The sequence below is a fragment of the Zea mays genome, chromosome 3 (genome assembly GCF_902167145.1).
Source record: "Zea mays cultivar B73 chromosome 3, Zm-B73-REFERENCE-NAM-5.0, whole genome shotgun sequence".
NCBI classification, from domain to species: Eukaryota; Viridiplantae; Streptophyta; class Magnoliopsida; order Poales; family Poaceae; genus Zea; species Zea mays.
The window spans coordinates 183,155,367-183,175,111 of NC_050098.1; the positions used below are offsets into that span (position 1 = coordinate 183,155,367).

Sequence of the window (19,745 nt, forward strand, 5' to 3'; positions counted from 1 at the left end):
ATAATTCATTTCTCCGAACCCGTTACCTTCGGGTTTTTCGGTTTCTTACCGACCGGACGGTCCGCGCCTAAGGCCGGACGGTCCGCGCGAGGGCTCGGACGGTCTTTGCTTTTCCTTCGGACAGTCCGTAATGGAAACTTGTATTTTTGCATTGGTTCTGTCCGAGAGTCATTCTAGTGTTGCGGACGGTCCGCCGCAAGGGCCCGGACGGTCCGCGCTTGGCCTGTTTTTCCAAAAAGCTTCTCCTGTCCGGAATAATCTACGGTATTCCGGACAGTCGATTTAGCATAGTTATAGATGAACTTTTGGCACCTGTAAAACATATAATCTAGAGCAAACTAGTTAGTCCAATTGTTTGTGTTGGGCGATTCAACCACCAAAACTATTTAGGAACTAGGTGTAAGCCTAATTCCCTTTCAGAGGCAACCCTGCGCATGACCCAACAGTGCCAACCAGGCACGTCGGTCACAGGTCAGTCAGCCGCGGGAGAAGGCGCGACGGTCGATACGGCCCAAAATGGGTCGGCAGTAATGGCGGTGGCAGGCGGGCGGAAGCAGCGGTCAAGTCGTCAGCCAAGCTCACGTCCCCTCCTGGGACAGCGAGAGAACCCTCTCCCACGGCGTGAAGACGATGCGCCCGTGTTCCGTTCCCCGAACGGTTCGCGCACGCACAACGGCCGCCCCGCAAGCCACTCGTCCCGTCGCATTAACTCTGCGGCAGAGCAGGCGACACCTTTGGCAGGCGAAGCTTCACCTCCGCCATAATGACCACGTCAAAAAAGGTGCGCCACGTCATTCGATTTCGTATCCTTTTCATCTTCCTCTTTCTCTCTCTTACAACAGGGACCGGGAAAGGGGATACCCCGAAAGGGATCCTTCTCCACGAAGGAAACGGGCCCCGAGCCCCCTACTGATCAGAGGTTTGAAGGCTGGCCCCTCGAAAGGGTTCAACAGCCGCCTCAGAGCACTCGGGCTCCACGCCCACTACTGGTCAGAGGTTCGAAGGCCGGCCCCTCGGAAGGGTTCAACGGCCGCCTCAGGCCACTCGGGCTCCGCGCCCACTACTGATCAGGGGTTCGTAGGCTGGCCCTCGAAGGGTTCGACAGCCGTCTCAGACGCAGAGCGAGGGATGACCCTGGGTACGTTCGATACATAACCAAGGCTCGGGCTACGCTCCCGAGGTACCCTAGGACATTTCCGAGACCGACGGGAACGATTTTGTAACGGAATCCCAACAAAGGGAGGCATCGAGCCCTCGGACCCCGTCAAAAGGGGACCGGGTCCGGCAAATCACCCGCAGGTACTTTTGGAGCGCACCTCCGGGCCACTAGCCGACCCCTAACAAATGGGGCACGGGCGTCCACTCGGATTACCCGTTAGCAGCTCACTAGAGACACCATGTTTGGCGCCCTCCAAGGGCAACATGGCGCTTTCCTTCTCCTCCTTGTGGAAAGGCGACGCAGGGGCGTATGTAAAAAAGTCGAGTCTGTCCTTGACCGTCCTCTTGCTCTGTGCGGAGGCTCGGGGGCTGCTCTCGCAAACCCGGCTCCGGCCAAACCGTTGAAAGCGTCAACATACCAGCCCGAGAACTTGGGACTCGACTGTGCACCCGGGCTACGGCCAGTTCGCATGAGGGAACAACCAGACCGGCCGAAGCATCGCGAAACACATTAAGACCTCAAAGGAGTCAAACCACTCCTCCGAGGCCTCGGGGGCTACACCCGGCGGGTGCGCTCGCGCGCACCCACCGGAACGAAACGCAACCGAGAAAGGCCGGCCCCCTTGCAAAAAAGTGCGACAAAAGCCTCCAAGCGAGTATTAACACTCCCTTTGAGGCTCGGGGGCTACTGTCGGGGACCATAATTAGGGGTACCCCAAGACTCCTAATCTTAGCTGGTAACCCCCATCAGCACAAAGCTGCAAAGGCCTGATGGGTGCGATTAAGTCAAGGCTCGGTCCACTCAAGGGACACAATCTCGCCTCGCCCGAGCCCAGCCTCGGGCAGGGGAAGCCGACCCCGGAGGATTCATGTCTCGCCCGAGGGCCCCCTCAAGCAACGGACACACCTTCGGCTCGCCCGAGGCCCAGTCTTCGCCGAGAAGCAACCTTGACAAGATCGCCACGCCAACCGACCGTATCGCAGGAGCATTTAATGCAAAGGTGGCCTGACACCTTATCCTGACGCGTGCCCTTCAGTCGACTGAGCCGAAGTGACCGCAGTCACTTCGCCGCTCCACTGACCAGCCTGACAAGAAGACAGCGCCGCCCGCGTCGCTCCGACTGCTGTGCCACTCGACAGAGTGAGGCTGACAGCGGCCAAGTCCGGCCTCTGGCGCCATAGGAAGCTCCGCCTCGCCCGACCCTAGGGCTCGGACTCGGGCTCGGCCCCCTACTGCAAGCGCACCCGACCTGGGCGCGGGACAAACACGAAGGCCGCGGGTTTCACCTCTCACGCCTGTCTCCCTCCGGCTCCTCTTCCCCCCTTCGCGCTCCGTCTCGCGCCGACCCATCTGGGCTGGGGCACGCGGCGACAATTTACTCGTCGGTCCAGGGACCCCCCGGGGTCGAAACGCCGACAGTGCTAAATGAGTGAAAAGTGCAAATCAAAGGACAAGGTATGTCTCTAGACTTAGTGAATTATTTTTTAAGTACTAACATGTTTGTCCAAGTGCTAGAAACAGTGCAGAGAAAAGAGAAACGAATTTGGAAAAGGATTGGCTGTGAGCAGCCAACATCAGCTCGGGCCTGGCACACCGGACTGTCCGGTGCGCTAGGCTGGCCGATGGTGAACCGGCTGCTCTCGGGAAAACGACATAGGCGTATGGCTAAAATTCACCGGACTGTCCGGTGAGCCAACTGTGCCAGCGGCCAACGGTCGTCTGCGCGATCAACGCGCGACATGTGGCCAGCTCCAACGGTCGGCTGGGTGCACCGGACTGTCCGGTGCGCCAACCAGTCCCGAGGAGCAACGGTCGGCTGCGCCCGATATGGAAGGAGATCGTGCACCGGACATGAACAGTGGTTGTCCGGTGCACCACTCGACAGAAGGCAGGAATTGCCTTCCAAGTTGGTCTCCAACGGCTCCTAGCTGCCTTGGGGCTATAAAAGGGACCCTAGGCGCATGGAGGAGTACACCAAGCTTTCAAGAAACATTCTAAGACTCCCAGACTCCGTCTCCACGCATTTGATTCGTTGTGTTAGTGATTTGAGCTCCGGTTGAGTTGTGAACTCCCTGTGCTGTGTTTCGAGCTCAAGTCTTGGCTTGTGTGCGTGGTTATGCTGCGGATTTGAGTCTTGCGTGATGCTCTCCCATCCTTACTCTTGTGCTTTCTTTGTGATCATAACTTTGTAAGGGCGAGAGGCTCCAACTTGTGGAGATTCCTCACAAACGGGAAGAGTACTCAAAGATAAAAACACTATGGTATTCAAGTCAAACCACTCCATACGAGAGTGTTCCATAGTCACTTGATTTCACTAACATCTTAATAATCAAATTTGTGGCTATTTAGTGTTTGATTTTACAAGATCATCTATTCACCCCCTCTAAGTGCTTTCAGTGTTAAGAATGGAGGCGTGAGGGACATATAAAAGACTTATTCTCTCACCGCGACAACACAAGTACAAAGAGAAACATGACATAATAGTGAAGAAACTCTTCTCTTATTATTTATTATAAGAGATACATACTTATATCGGTGCAAGGTGGAATTTTAAATTTTAAAACGAAATTCGGTGTTTACTCTGCGAATTTCGGTGCAATTTGTTGTTTCGGACCGAAAAACATTTCTCATGTTGGGAAAATTGTAAATTTTGATAGGATTCATCGAAAAGCACCGAAACACGACTGAAAATTACTTTTCGCTTTTATGAGGTTTTTTAGTAGTGAACCAAAAATCCTGAATTTTGTAGAAAAAACAATTCACGTAAGGTCCAATTTTTTTTTTAAAAAAACTTCAAAATTCGACAAATTTTGTTCAAAATTTCTAACTCTAGCTGCCGTTCCAGCCTATCCCACACCGTAGGTGCTTTGCTTAAAGGCAGACCAGGCTTAGGGCCTGTTTGGTTAGATTGTGCCTGTGGAAAAAACTGTTGTGAGCTGTGAAAAAAGTTGCTATAAGCTGTGAGCTGTTAAAAATTCTAAAACCGTTTGGTAGAACACACTAAAAGCCGCTAAAAGTTCTTCTAAATATATTTTCACAGTTCATTCGAAAGTCGTTAAAAGCAGGTCTAGATTTGTTTTCATATTTGCACCGCAAGAAAGTCAGCTTTTAGAAAAAGCTATTTCTAAATCAAGTATTTGGTTTGACTATTGACTTTTAAGGGGTAAAAGATAAAATTAAAAGTCAAACCAAACACACTAACATCAGTCCGGCTAGGCTAGACTTTTGTATTGGGCTGTATCTCCATAAACGGCCCAAACTAATACCATGGCCCATAAAACTTATTGGGTTTGTCGCCTATTCAGGTTTTCCCCCGAACCACACTGATGTTGATGTGGGCTATTAAGTTTGTTCTCTGAAAAGTGTTCGAACCTAATTGTGTGTTTTCCCTCTGAATATTACCTCGGTGTTTGATTGCAGTGTTTACTATTCATTCCAGTTTATTCGGCAGTAAGAGCTTTTCCTATCTGAGCGTGTATCTTAATTATAATACGTTCAGTTCGTCATCTTCCTAAACCCTGCACCCAGTCTTGCAGACCCAGAGTGGCCTCAGCCCTCAACTGAAGGAAAAGATCAGATCCTTTGTGGTTGGTGGTGGCAATGGCAGATACCGGACGCCGACAGCACACGCGGACATGCCTCTATATAATATATATCGACTTCAATAAACCGATAAGCTTTGATTCATTTGGCAAGGAGCCAAGGAACAAGAAGACGCCATTCCTCAGTACATGGTGCTAGCTGGTAGTACCTCACAGGGTTCGTTAGACGTAGACATGGAAGTTGGGACTCTTGGGAGAACTGAAGCTAGAATCAGGCACATTTCAGTCCTTGCCCATGTCAGCTAAAACCGCCACTATTTCAGCGCAGCAAATTGTCGTTGCTAGTTTCTTAATTAAAAAAAAGATACCGTTCAGATTCTAAGATCAGTCACCATAACCACAGTTCTGTTCAAGGACATGCAGGCAGTGCAAGAGATGATTATGTCTAAACAGATTATCGTCGATCACCATCAGAAAAAGGTATCAGAACGCGAACTGACAGCTGACCATAGCTTGGTTGGTTTGAAAAAAAATCTACCCATTATGGATAACAGCTTTAGCTAGCATCAATATGAAAGTTGTGAACCAAACTTCATCGTGGATTTTTCCTCTTGGAAACGACCGCAAGCTCCGGATCCTAGTTAGGTCAGGGGACACAGCAGAACAATCCACAGAGACGGGACCGCACCACCGCTTGATCTCCACGCGATCAAGAACAGTCGGCTCCGAATAAGTTCAGGCACAAGCTTACACACCACAGGTGGCGAAGCCAGCCGGGCATGTGGCACAATGCGGGCTCGATCATGCCCCGTAGCCTTCAACACAGTGCGCAACGACAGAAGACTGAGTGAGTGACTGGCCCCGTAGGCCGCATCCATTCACAGACACATCTTGATCGGAGCCGCATAGATTCTCAGCACTGTTCCTGATGAGGTGACATGAGTTCGACCCCAAGGACTTGTAGTTCTCGTCCGCACTGGGCATGGCCCTTCCGGCTTTGGCTGCTCGTCTTTGGCGAGTTCAGTCGGTTGGTATTTGGTTCGTGTCCAGCGTGGCGCTTGACAGCAAGTGATGAAGACCATCACGCATCAGAAGGACGATCGACGAATAGTATGTGTCCGTAGAAAAGGACGTTACCACTGAAAATTCTGTTGTGTGCTCTGGCCTCTAAGAGGGAGGGACACTGGCAGACGGGATGGCTTACCGGATCGCCATGCAGATTGTTAGTTCTTACTTTATTAAAACTAAAAGAAGAAGAAGAAAAAGAAAGGAAAGGAATCCGGCTGTCCTCTTTCTTTCCCTCTTGTGCTTACAAAAAGGTTTATATACACGAAATGATCCATATGGAAAAGGTGTGGTTTTTTCCTCTCTCCTTAATATATTTATGCAGACATATTCTCTGCTTTTCTTTTTTTAAAACATTTGAAACCTGTTATTGGGTACAGGCGTACAGCATTACTACGTAGACTTAGGTGCTAAGGAACATGAATGTTTCCATTAACGACCAAACGATCAATCACAGATGTGCTCTGCTCACCGGATATGCAAATCCTCAAGAGATGGTATCGCTTTCCATTCTGTTTTACTCAAATGATATAAGGGTCCTTCTTTATTTTTTTTATTACCCCTCGACTTTCGACTAGCATTCTCAAGAGATGATATCAGTATAATACTCCGTATCACTTTCCAGCTGAACAGAAGACTTGAGGGGTTTTCATTTGGCTTGTTGAATTTCTCTCCCTGTTGAAGCCGCTCGTCGCGCATTCTATAAAATATGTGTTCAGTTTCTTCAGACATTTGGTCTCATGGTCGTCGGTTTCAGTACTGTAAATTTGTAATTTTTTTTATCTGTTTGACTTTGTCGAGTCCAGCCGAAAGACGCAAATTTAACTTGCTCTGTACAGTGTAATATACGCTCGGAATTTGATCAGGAGGATGGACTCGGTAACCGTGGTCTTATAAAAAAGCGTGAGCGCAGGGCAAATTGTATATAACAATTCAGCGTTGCATGCGCGACACGCCCCACTAATGGGCAACTGCCGCAACCCGTGGTTCACATGAATTCCTAAGGGTCCGTTCGCTTGACAGTGAATAGAAGACCGGAACTGTTCCAGCCTGGATTGTTTATCTAATTTGTATAAGTTTTGATCAACAAAAACAATTCTTGGTGCAATCTTGCAGAAACGAACGGGCCCTAAGGGGCCGTTGATTTCTTCCGAAACGGAACCATGGATCAATTTCTAGCCGGTTTGTTTCTATAATTTATATAAGTTTTGATCAGCTGGAATGATTCCTGGTCCATTCCTAGATAAACTAACAAGGCCTAAAGATCTTTCCGAGTCTACGCAGCACAGCACAGGTTCACGTTCAGATACGGCTACAATACAAATTCCAGAATGCAAAAAATTAAAGAAGCATGCAATGTACTCGCTTGTCATCGGTGCTCATCTTCTTCACGAAAGGAAGTGGACATTTGGTCCTACACTCCTACTAGCGCACTGCCACTTGAGTGAAAAAAAAATGGAGGGCTTCTTATAGAGTTTATTGATCTGCACATTTACAAGAAGCAATTTGCTGCTAGTATATAAGTATATATATATATACTTTTCTGCTCCACTGAACAAAGCGGCATACCGTGCAAAAGTGCCAGTAGAAAACATCCATGCGACGCCAAGTGGACAGACGGGCCCACCGACAACCGAGCGTTGCCGCCGTTCCCGGCCGGGCTCTCAACTCGCAGTCGCCGGGTTTCCGGATCGGGAAGCAGCAGCGAGCCGCGGATTTCCGTCGGCCATTGCCCAGAACGAGCAACCACAGGGAAGAGAAAGAACATGCCTAGACTAGACACTAAAGCGAACCAACGGTTCCTGTAACGCGAAGTGTATAAGCTTCAGCTTCACTTGTAGTCTAGTACTGCTGCCCCGGGTGGCCGCTCAAGCACATGCCGTGAGAAAGAGCGTGGACTTGCCGAGGCAGTGGAGCGGCGGAGTGTTCTTTTCTCTTTCTTTTTTGTTTCAGTTTTTTCTATGGGAGGCACCGATGAACTGTGCTGGACGGTAGCGGCGTCGCATGCATCAGTCGAGCGGGTAGCATGTGTCCTCACCGCCCGTGTTCCACAGGAAGTGCGCGTAGGCTGCCGCGTGGTGCGCGTTGCCGGGGTCGGCGGCGATGGCCTCCTGGTACGTCTCCTCCGCGGCCGCGAGGTCGTTGCGCGCCTGCCACAGGAACGCCGCGTACCGCCCCAGCGCCTCCGCGTCCGCCGGCTCCGCGCGCACCGCCCTCCTGAAGAAGTGCTCCGCCCTGAACGCGCGCAGCGCAAAAGCAACACAGCTCCGGTCCGTCAGCGAGTGCATGCATGCACCATAAGAGCCATTACTGTATTGTAAACGTGCGCGCGCGCGCGCGGCGCGGCGGTCGGTGCCGAGCCGACTCACCTGTCGAGGTCGCCCTGCACCTGGTACAGGAACTGCGCAAAGTTCGCCAGGAGCAGCGAGCTGTTGGGCTCCTCGGACACGGCCTGCTCGTATCTCTGCGCCGTGGCCACGTGCTCCTCCGACGGATAGGCCACGTCTGGCTTCGGTGCCTCCACGGGCGCGACGAGCTGCTCCAGGATTTCCGGGTCCATCAGCTCCTCTGCACGCACGCTCGCCTGCATCCTGATGGCTTCGTCGGATATCCGTTTCCAGATGACCAGCTCGTCCTGTACAGTCTGCTGTGCCTCCTCCACGGCCATTGAGTCGGACACGGACGCCTCCGACCCCGCGCCCGCGCCCGCGCCCAGGGGCGTCGCCTGCGACACGTCCTGCGGCAGCACAGCTCCGCTTTGTCGGTACGACGACGACTCGTCCGACTGGCCGTCGCCCGTGGCGCCGGCAACCGGCCGCACCTTGCCGCCCCCGCCGCCGTTTCCGCCCACCGAGGCCGTGCGGCCAGTGGAGAACGTCTTGAGCGCGGGGGTGTCGAACCGCTGCTGCTGGGAATGGGATTGCTCCGGTTGCTGGGTGTCCACCATCTCCACAGCCGCCACGGCTGCGTGCGGTGGGAGGAGGCTGGCAGCGGCCGCGACGCTGTCGCCCATGGAGTAGACGGTGAAGTTGGCGAGGAGCAGCATGAGGGAGACCATAAGGGCCGGGGTGCCGGAGAAGATGTGCTGGAAGAGCCAGACGAAGGAGGCGTGCATCTCGGCGTGGACGCGCGCCAGGACGCCCTGCAGGTCCTCGTACAAGAGCGTCTCCCGCATCTGCAGCGTGAAGCTCTGGAGCTCCCGGATGATGAGCACCATCGAGGAGAAGGCGCGCCCCACCGCGGCGCGCGCGGACTCGCCGGCGCTGTCGACCAGCCGCTCGTCCCACCGCCCCTGCTCCAGCTGCTGCTGCTTCCTCCGTTTGAGCATCCGCAGGGACAGCGGCAGCCCGACGCTGCTCGCGCTCCGCTCCACGCTCGCCGGCCACCCGCAGCCGCCGGCGCCCGGGTGCTGACCCACCGCGAGCTCCTGGATCCTCCTCGAGAACTCCTCGTCGTCCCCGCCGTCGCTCCCGACGCTGTCGATGCTCGCGCTGAGAGCGCGCCTGATCGTGTGCTCCCCGCCGCGCCGCCGGCCGAGACCGGCGGCGTTCCAGCAAGCCAGCGACGACTGGCTCCTCGCCAGCCTGGCGCCAAGAACGGCATGCTGCGGCGACGTGGCAATGGCCGAGGACGAAGGCGACGCCGGAGAGGAGGAGGAGGAGGAAGGAGAAGAGCAGGGCGGCGGGATCACGACCGCCGCGACCTGGATGCCCATGGGTCTCGGCCAATACCGGCCACCACCGCAACGATGGTTGGGAATGGCCCGCGGCTCCACAACAGCGGGAGGCTAAACGCAAGGGGAGGGAGTGAAGGAGGAGGGAGGTGGAGAGGAAACGAGCGGTGGCCTTATTTCAGGATCCGGAAGGAGTCCTGGTCAACCTCACCACGCAGCTCGTGAAGGTTGCTGGTACCAGTGCTAGTGCTGCAATGGAGACACTACCTTTAGACAAACTTTATAGATACCAAAAGCAGAAATGAATTGTATTTGTTGCGTCCGTAAAAAAAATAAATTTACTTTAATTTGTACTTCAGGTCGCTACAGATGGAAACTGCACTAGATGAAAAATCAAAGGAAAAATACTTAAATCGAAAGATAGTGGTTGGAGAAGACGCCGTAACGTGTTTCGTCTAGCACGAAGAGGACAAGCTCGCCACAGGGCAGAGAGGCCGAGCCTATTCATCTCCTCCCGGCATGGCGGGATGTGTGCTCGAAGAATCTGTAGACCGCCGCCTGCCTGCCTCTCTGTTCCGCACGAGCGGGCTCCCAGTCCTATCGTCAGGGTGTGCAGGGTGTGGCCATCATGAATGTCAGATACTTTTCCTTGTTTACTTGTGAACGAACCTTGGTGGTGTTCGCTGCGGCTTGCTGCGGCTGCAATCCGGCTGCGGCTGCGGCTTCTACAGTATTTTTCTCTCTATGGATTGCAGCTGCAGCAATCCAAACAGCTGCAACAGTGTCGGCTTGCAGCCAGCCGAACACGCCCCTTATTATATTTCTGTAGGCATGCATAGTCCTACGCAAAAAAAAAAAAGAAAATGCACAAGTATATGTAGATTTCCCTATTATATTTATGTATCTACGCTAAAAAACAAAATGCACAAGTATTGTTTTCATTTCCTTTTTGTGTGCACACACTGCCACACACCACACTAACTTCCATATAGGTGAATTTGAGCCATTAATATCCGCAGTTGCTACGGTAGAACAATTCTTCCAAGTTCGTCACTTTTTTTAGCTTTCTTGCCGCAAGATGTTCGCATGTCGTATCATATATAGATACACTTTTAAAAACTTGAGATCCTCCCTCGCCCCGAAACTTAGGCTGTGTTTGGTTAATGGATTGAAACAGGTTTAACCTGTGTTTGGTTTAAAAAGTTTTCGGATTAGGTTGGTTCTGGATCAGAACTAGTGCGCACGTAGAAGCTGGGAGGTCATGAGTCCTGATTAAGGGCCCATTATCTCATCTAGCCGTAGCTAGATTTGATTACCGTGGTGAAAACATAATTGTGTAAGGTTTGTCGAAATTTATTTGTAGATTTTACATTTTGTTGAAAACATAATCGTGTATAGTTTGTCAAAATGGAGTGGGTTCGATGTTTACTATAGATGCAACATGTCATTGTTACGAGATTATATTTTTTCCTTGAGTATGCAAAAGATTTTCGCATCATTATAATCAAGATAGAATAGTTTGATCATATAAACAATGTGTGTTTCTAGCGAACGCATAGCCGAGAATTTGATTATCCTATCATATAGATTCTAATTACAAATAGAAGACAATGAAGAGCAACAACACAACCAAGGAATTAATTACAATGCTTAAGGTGTCTAGTCCACTCTAGTGACAGTACAATCCGTCATGCATGTTGAAACTACTTGTTACAAAATTTCCAAGGCCAGACAGAAACAATAATAGTAGTAGATTAGCATGTATAAACTACATGTTCCTAAATCAATAAATTTACTAACCGCTTGATCTAACAGACCTATAATCAACATGATCAATCTAGTAGTAGTAGATAATATCAATGCAACTTCGTGTCGCCTGTAATCCAACGTCCTTTAGAGTTGATTTGATGACAAGGAGATCACGGGGTTTGATGCGGTCATAAACTAATTTTCTCTTTAATTCCTTTCAATTCTCCTGTGATTCTGGTAATCAAATTAGCCCCTTAAGCTTCGTTATGCATATTGCTGACCAACGCGAGGGGAGGAGCAAGCCGAGCTATTGTGGCCGTGGGTGCACGAGTAAACGGCGTGCAGGCCGGATAGTGTGACACGGTGACGGCGTACAGACCGCGGAGGACAAAGAAACAACGTTCATGCATGCCGCGACTGGAGAAGCCAGCCTTTCAGTGCGCCGAAGTTTATGCCGTGGTGTCTAACTGTGTAGACTTCAGGTCGCGACTGTAGCTGTTCGGCAGTCTGCGTGTTGTATCCGGCGTCCGGCGAACACGGGGTACTTGACTTGACGCGTACGTGGTGCGTCTGCGACGTTGCCGTGGGCGTATATTCTAGCCACGTTTCCAAAGTTCCTGCAGTGCGCACCTGGTGACCAGCGATGATCTACATGTCTTGCACTGGTGTGAACACCATAACCGCACCAAACTGACCACCCTCAATAGTCAGTACCCTCGAAATAAAAGGAGATAAAAGGAGAGCGGCCAAACTGTATATATGATCATGTAAAACGATAAAGATTGAAGTTAAAATAGGAGATTAAGATAAAAAGTTTTAAGAGATAGCCCGCAGCAAAAGATGGAACTGTCGTGCGATAGAAAGGCGGGGCTGGTGGGTTAACCCTTACAGGGCTGTTCGGATCCATTCATCTTTGGAGGAATTAGAATTGACTTAGTAAAGTAACCTATTTAGTTTAGAATTTAACACTTCACCACTTTCTAAAGTATAAATTGAAAGTCGCCTAGAAAGGGGTGAATAGGGCGAAACTGAAATTCTCAAAAATAATCACAACTAGAAGCCGGGTTAGCGTTAGAAATATAATAGAGTCCACGAGAGAGGGTGCAAAACAAATCGCAAGCGAATAATGAAGTGAGACACGCGGATTTGTTTTACCGAGGTTCGGTTCTCTCAAACCTACTCCCCGTTGAGGAGGCCACAAAGGCCGGGTCTCTTTAAACCCTTCCCTCTCTCAAACGGTCCCTCGGACCGAGTGAACTTCTCTTCTCAAATCACTTGGGAATCAAAACTTCCCGCAAGGACCACCACACACTTGGTGTCTCTTGCCTCAATTACAAGTGAGTTTGATCGCAATGAAAGAATCAAGAAAGAAGAAAGCAATCCAAGCGCAAGAGCTCGAAAGAACACAAGCAAATCTCTCTCTCTAATCACTAGGGCGTTGTGTGGAATTTGGAGAGGATTTGATCTCTTTGGTGTGTCTAGAATTGAATGCTAGAGCTCTTGTAAGTAGTTGAGAAGTGGAAAACTTGGATGACTTGAATGTGGGGGTGGTTGGGGTATTTATAGCCCCAACCACCAAACTTGACCGTAGGTGAAAGCTGTCTGTCGATGGCGCACCGGACAGTCCGGTGCACACCGGACATGTCCGGTGCGACGGCCACGTCACCAAAAGCCGTTGGGTTCGACCGTTGGAGTTCTGTCTTCTGGGCCCGCCTTGATGTCCGGTGGCACACCGGACATGTACTGTTGAGTGTCCGGTGCGCCAGCATGGGCGTGCCTGACCTCTGCGCGCGCGCTGCGCGCATTTAATGCGTCGCAGGTAGCCGTTGGCGCGAGGTAGCCGTTGCCCCGCGGTTACACCGGACAGTCCGGTGTACACCGGACATGTCCGGTGAATTATAGCGGAGCAGCCGTTGCAGTTTCCCGAAGCTGGCGAGTTCCTGAGGCCGCTCTTCCTTGGAGCACCGGACACTGTCCGGTGTACACCGGACAGTCCGATGAATTATAGCGGAGTCGCCTCTGGAAATTCCCGAAGGTGATGAGTTTGAGTTGGAGTCCTCTGGTGCACCGGACATGTCCGGTGGTGCACCGGACACTGTCCGGTGGCACACCGGACAGTCCGGTGCGCCAGACCAGAGGTGCCTTCGGTTGTCCCTTTGCTCTTTTGTTGAACCCAATATTTGGTCTTTTTATTGGCTAAGTGTGAGCCTTTGGCACCTGTATAACATGTACAATAGAGCAAACTAGTTAGTCCAATTATTTGTGTTGGGCAATTCAACCACCAAAATTATTTAGGAACTAGGTGTAAGCCTAATTCCCTTTCAATCTCCCCCTTTTTGGTGATTGATGCCAACACAAACCAAAGCAAATATAGAGGTGCATAATTGAACTAGTTTGCATAATGTAAGTGCAAAGGTTGCTTGGAGTTGAGCCAATAAAAATACTTACATGATGTGCATGGATTGTTTCTTTGTTTTTGACATATTGGACCACGCTTGCACCACATTTTTTTTGCAAAGTGATTTTGTAAATCCTTTTCAAAGTTCTTTTGCAAATATTCAAAGGTAAATGAATAAGATTTTGCGAAGCATTTTTCAAGATTTGAAATTTTCTCCCCCTGTTTCAAATGCTTTTCCTTTGACTAAACAAAAACTCCCCTCAAATAAATTCTCCTCTTAGTGTTCAAGAGGGTTTTAAGATGTCAATTTTGAAAGGTGCTACTTTCTCCCCCTTGAGAACACAAAGAGATACCAATTTGAAATTTACCAATTGAAAATCATTAATTTTAAAATTAGGGTGGTGGTGCGGTCCTTTTGCTTTGGGGCTCATATTTTCTCCCCCTTTGGCATGAATCGCCAAAAACGGAATCATTAGAGCCCTACGAAATACTTTCTCCTCCTTTGGTCATATAATAAGTGAGTGAAGATTATACCAAAGTTGGAGAGCGATGCGGAGCGACGGCGAAGGATGAGTAGTAGAGTGGAGTGGAAGCCTTGTCTTCGCCGAAGACTCCAATTCCCTTTCAATATATCTATGACTTGGTTTGAAATAGACTTAAAAACACATTAGTCATAACATATAGAAAAGAGACATGATCAAAGGTATATCCATGAGCTATGTGTGTAAATTAGCAAAAGAAATTTCTTGAATCAAGAATATTGAGCTCATGCCTAAGTTTGGTAAAAGTTTGTTCATCAAGTGGCTTGGTAAAGATATCGGCTAATTGATCTTTAGTGTTAATGTATGCAATCTCGATATCCCCCTTTTGTTGGTGATCCCTAAGAAAATGATACCGAATGGCTATGTGTTTAGTGCGGCTATGCTCAACGGGATTATCCGCCATGCGGATTGCACTCTCATTATCACATAGAAGAGGAACTTTGGTTAGTTTGTAACCGTAGTCCGGCAGGGTTTGCCTCATCCAAAGCAATTGTGCGCAACAATGTCCTGCGGCAATATACTCAGCTTCGGCGGTAGAAAGAGCGACCGAATTTTGCTTCTTTGAAGCCCAAGACACCAAGGATCTTCCCAAGAACTGGCAAGTCCCTGATGTGCTCTTTCTATTAATCTTACACCCCGCCCAATCGGCATCCGAATAACCAATTAAATCAAATGTGGATCCCCGAGGGTACCAAAGCCCAAACTTAGGTGTATAAGCCAAATATCTCAAGATTCGTTTTACGGCCGTAAGGTGGGATTCCTTAGGGTCGGATTGGAATCTTGCACACATGCAAACGGAAAGCATAATGTCCGGTCGAGATGCACATAAATAAAGCAATGAACCAATCATCGACCGGTATACCTTTTGATCCACGGACTTACCTCCCGTGTCGAGGTCGAGATGCCCATTGGTTCCCATGGGTGTCTTGATGGACTTGGCATCCTTCATTCCAAACTTGGTTAGAATGTCTTGAGTGTACTTCGTTTGGCTAATGAAGGTGCCCTCTTGGAGTTGCTTGACTTGGAATCCTAGAAAATACTTCAACTCCCCCATCATAGACATCTCGAATTTTTGTGTCATGATCCTACTAAATTCTTCACAGGTAGATTCGTTAGTAGACCCAAATATGATATCATCAACATAAAATTGGCATACAAACAAATCATTGTTAAGAGTTTTAGTGAATAAAGTAGGATCGGCCTTTCCGACTTTGAAGCCATTTGCAATAAGGAAATCTCTAAGGCATTCATACCATGCTCTTGGGGCTTGCTTGAGCCCATAAAGCGCCTTAGAGAGCTTATAGACATGATTAGGATACTCACTGTCTTCAAAGCCGGGAGGTTGCTCAACATAGACTTCTTCCTTGATTGGTCCATTGAGGAAAGCACTCTTCACGTCCATTTGGTAAAGCTTGAAGCCATGGTAAGTAGCATAGGCTAATAATATGCGAATTGACTCAAGCCTAGCTACGGGTGCATAGGTTTCACCAAAATCCAAACCTTCGACTTGTGAATACCCCTTGGCCACGAGTCGAGCTTTGTTCCTTGTCACCACACCATGCTCGTCTTGTTTGTTGCGGAAGACCCATTTGGTTCCTACAACATTTTGGTCAGGACGTGGAACTAAATGCCATACCTCGTTCCTTGTGAAGTTGTTGAGCTCCTCTTGCATCGCCATCACCCAATCCGAATCTTGGAGTGCTTCCTCTACCCTGTGTGGCTCAATAGAGGAAACAAAAGAGTAGTGCTCACAAAAATGTGCAACCCGAGATCGAGTGGTTACCCCCTTATGAATGTCGCCGAGGATGGTGTCGACGGGGTGATCTCGTTGTATTGCTTGGTGGACTCTTGGGTGTGGCGGCTTTGGTTGTTCATCCTCCTTGTCTTCATTATTTGCATCTCCCCCTTGATTATTGCCGTCATCTTGAGGGGGCTCATCTATTTGATCTTCTCCTTCATCAACTTGAGCCTCGCCCTCATTTTGGGTTGGTGGAGATGCTTGTGTGGAGGAGGATGGTTGATCTTGTGCATGTGGAGGCTCTTCGCATTCCTTAGGACACACATCCCCAATGGACATGTTCCTTAGCGCTATGCATGGAGCCTGTTCTTCACCTATCTCATCAAGATCAACTTGCTCTACTTGAGAGCCGTTAGTCTCATCAAACACAATGTCACAAGAAACTTCAACAAGTCCTGAGGTCTTGTTAAAGACTCTATATGCCCTTGTGTTTGAGTCATATCCTAGTAAAAAGCCTTCTACAGTTTTAGGAGCAAATTTAGATTTTCTACCTCTTTTAACAAGAATAAAACATTTGCTACCAAAAACTCTAAAATATGAAATATTGGGCTTTTTACCGGTTAGGAGTTCATAAGATGTCTTCTTGAGGATTCGGTGTAGATATAACCGGTTGATGGCGTAGCAAGCGGTGTTGACCGCCTCAGCCCAAAACCGATCCGATGTCTTGTACTCATCAAGCATGGTTCTTGCCATGTCCAATAGAGTTCGATTCTTCCTCTCCACTACACCATTTTGTTGTGGAGTGTAGGGAGAAGAGAACTCATGCTTGATGCCCTCCTCCTCAAGGAAGCCTTCAATTTGAGAGTTCTTGAACTCCGTCCCGTTGTCGCTTCTAATTTTCTTGATCCTTAAGCTGAACTCATTTTGAGCCCGTCTTAAGAATCCCTTTAAGGTCTCTTGGGTATGGGATTTTTCCTGCAAAAAGAACACCCAAGTGAAGCGAGAATAATCATCCACAATAACTAGACAGTACTTACTCCCGCCTATGCTTATGTAAGCGATCGGGCCGAATAAATCCATGTGTAGGAGCTCCAGTGGCCTGTCACTTGTCATGATGTTCTTGTGTGGATGATGAGTCCCAACTTGCTTTCCTGCTTGGCATGCGCTACAAATCCTGTCTTTCTCAAAATGAACATTTGTTAGTCCCAAAATGTGTTCTCCCTTTAGAAGCTTATGAAGATTCTTCATTCCAACGTGGGCTAGTCGGCGATGCCAGAGCCAACCCATGTTAGTCTTAGCAATTAAGCATGTGTCGAGTTCAGCTCTATCAAAATCTACCAAGTATAGCTGACCCTCTAACACACCCTTAAATGCTATTGAATCATCACTTCTTCTAAAGACAGTGACACCTACATCAGTAAAGAGACAGTTGTAGCCCATTTGACATAATTGGGATACGGAAAGCAATTGTAATCTAAAGAATCTACAAGAAAAACATTGGAAATGGAATGGTCAGGAGATATAGCTATTTTACCCAAACCTTTGACCAAACCTTGGTTTCCATCCCCGAATGTGATAGCTCGTTGGGGATCTTGGTTTTTCTCATATGAGGAGAACATCTTCTTCTCCCCTGTCATGTGGTTTGTGCACCCGCTGTCGAGTATCCAACTTGAGCCCCCGGATGCATAAACCTACAAAACAATTTTAGTTCTTGACTTTAGGTACCCAAACGGTTTTGGGTCCTTTGGCATTAGAAACAAGAACTTTGAGTACCCAAACACAAGTCTTGGAGCCCTTGTGTTTGCCCCCAACAAACTTGGCAACTACTTTGCCGGATTTGTTTGTCAAAACATAAGATGCATCAAAAGTTTTAAATGAAATGCTATGATCATTTGATGCAATAGGAGTTTTCTTTCTAGGCAACTTGGCACGGGTTGGTTGCCTAGAGCTAGATGTCTCACCCTTATACATAAAAGCATGGTTAGGGCCAGAGTGAGACTTCTTAGAATGAGTTCTCCTAATTTTGCTCTCGGGATAACCGGCAGGGTACAAAATGTAACCCTCGTTATCCTGAGGCATGGGAGCCTTGCCCTTAACAAAGTTAGACAAGTTCTTAGGAGGGGCATTAAGTTTGACATTGTCTCCCCTTTGAAAGCCAATGCCATCCTTAATGCCAGGGCGTCTCCCATTATAGAGCATACTTCTAGCAAATTTAAAGTTTTCATTTTCTAAGTTATGCTCGGCAATTTTAGCATCTAATAATGCTATATGATCATTTTGTTGTTTAATTAAAGACATGTGATCATGAATAGCATTGATATCAACATCTCTACATCTAGTACAAATAGAAGTGTGCTCAACGGTAGATGTAGAGGGTTTGCAAGATTTTAGTTCAACAACCTTAACATGCAACATATCATTCTTAGTTCTAAGGTCGGAAATTGTAACATTGCAAACATCTAATTCTTTAGCCTTAGCAAACAATTTCTCATTCTCATCTCTAAGGCTAGCAAGAGAAGTATTCAACTCATCAATCCTAGCAAGCAAATCAAAATTATCATTTCTAGGATAGGAAGTTGAATCAATACAAACATGAGAATCAACCTTAGCAATTAATTTAGCATTTTCACTTCTAAGGTTGGCAATAGTGTCATGGCATGTGCTTAGCTCACTAGATAATTTGTCACATTTTTCTACCTCTAGAGCATAAGCATTTTTAACCTTAACATGTTTTTTGTTTTCCTTAATAAGGAAGTCCTCTTGAGAGTCCAAGAGATCATCCTTCTCATGAATAGCACTAATCAATTCATTTAATTTTTCCTTTTGTTGCATGTTAAGATCGGCAAAAAGGGTACGCAAATTATTCTCCTCATCACTAGCATTATCATCACTAGAGGATTCATATTTAGTGGAGGATTTAGATTTAACCTTCTTCTTTTTGCCGTCTTTTGCCATGAGGCACTTGTGGCCGACGTTGGGGAAGAGGAGTCCCTTGGTGACGGCGATGTTGGCGGCGTCCTCGTCGGAGGAGGACTCGGTGGAGCTCTCGTCGGAGTCCCACTCCCGGCAAACATGGGCATCGCCGCCCTTCTTCTTGTAGTTCTTCTTCTTTTCTCTCCTCTTTCCCTTCTTGTCGTCGCCCCTGTCACTGTCACTAGATATAGGACATTTTGCAATAAAATGACCGGGCTTACCACACTTGTAGCACACTTTCTTGGAGCGGGGTTTGTAGTCCTTCCCCCTCCGTTGCTTGAGGATTTGGCGAAAACTTTTGATGATTAAAGCCATCTCCTCATTGTCGAGCTTGGAGGCGTCAATTGGTTGTCTACTCGGTGTAGACTCCTCCTTCTTTTCCTCCGTCGCCTTAAAAGCCACCGGTTGTGCTTCGGACGTGGAGGGTTCGTCAAGCTCGTTGATCTTCTTTGATCCTTTAATCATGCATTCAAAGCGCACAAAATTCCCGATTACTTCCTCGGGAGTCATTAGTGTGTATCTAGGATTACCACGAATTAATTGAACTTGAGTGGGGTTAAGGAAAATAAGAGATCTTAGAATAACCTTAACCACCTCGTGGTCGTCCCACTTCTTACTCCCGAGGTTGCGCACTTGGTTCACCAAGGTTTTGAGCCGGTTGTACATATCTTGTGGCTCCTCCCCTTGGCGAAGACGGAAGCGACCGAGCTCCCTCTCGATCGTTTCCCGCTTGGTGATCTTGGTGAGTTCATCACCCTCGTGCGCGGTCTTGAGAAGGTCCCAAATCTCCTTTGCATTCTTCAACCCTTGCACCTTGTTGTATTCCTCTTTGCTTAGAGAGGCGAGGAGTATGGTTGTAGCTTGTGAGTTGAAGTGCTCGATTTGGGCCACTTCGTCCGTATCATA

General features: G+C 48.5%; 1 protein-coding gene across 1 annotated transcript; it reads right to left on the minus strand.

Annotated features, from left to right (window-relative positions):
• Positions 1–7,211: 7,211 nt before the first annotated feature.
• Positions 7,212–9,692, minus strand: LOC100275225 (uncharacterized). Its single transcript, NM_001374282.1, has 2 exons — positions 8,136–9,692; positions 7,212–8,001 (listed from the first exon to the last, which is right to left on the minus strand). The coding sequence occupies exons 1-2, from the start codon at positions 9,479–9,481 to the stop codon at positions 7,776–7,778; spliced, it is 1,572 nt and encodes a 523-aa protein (NP_001361211.1). The 5' UTR covers positions 9,482–9,692; the 3' UTR covers positions 7,212–7,775.
• Between the last annotated feature and the right edge of the window lie 10,053 nt (positions 9,693–19,745).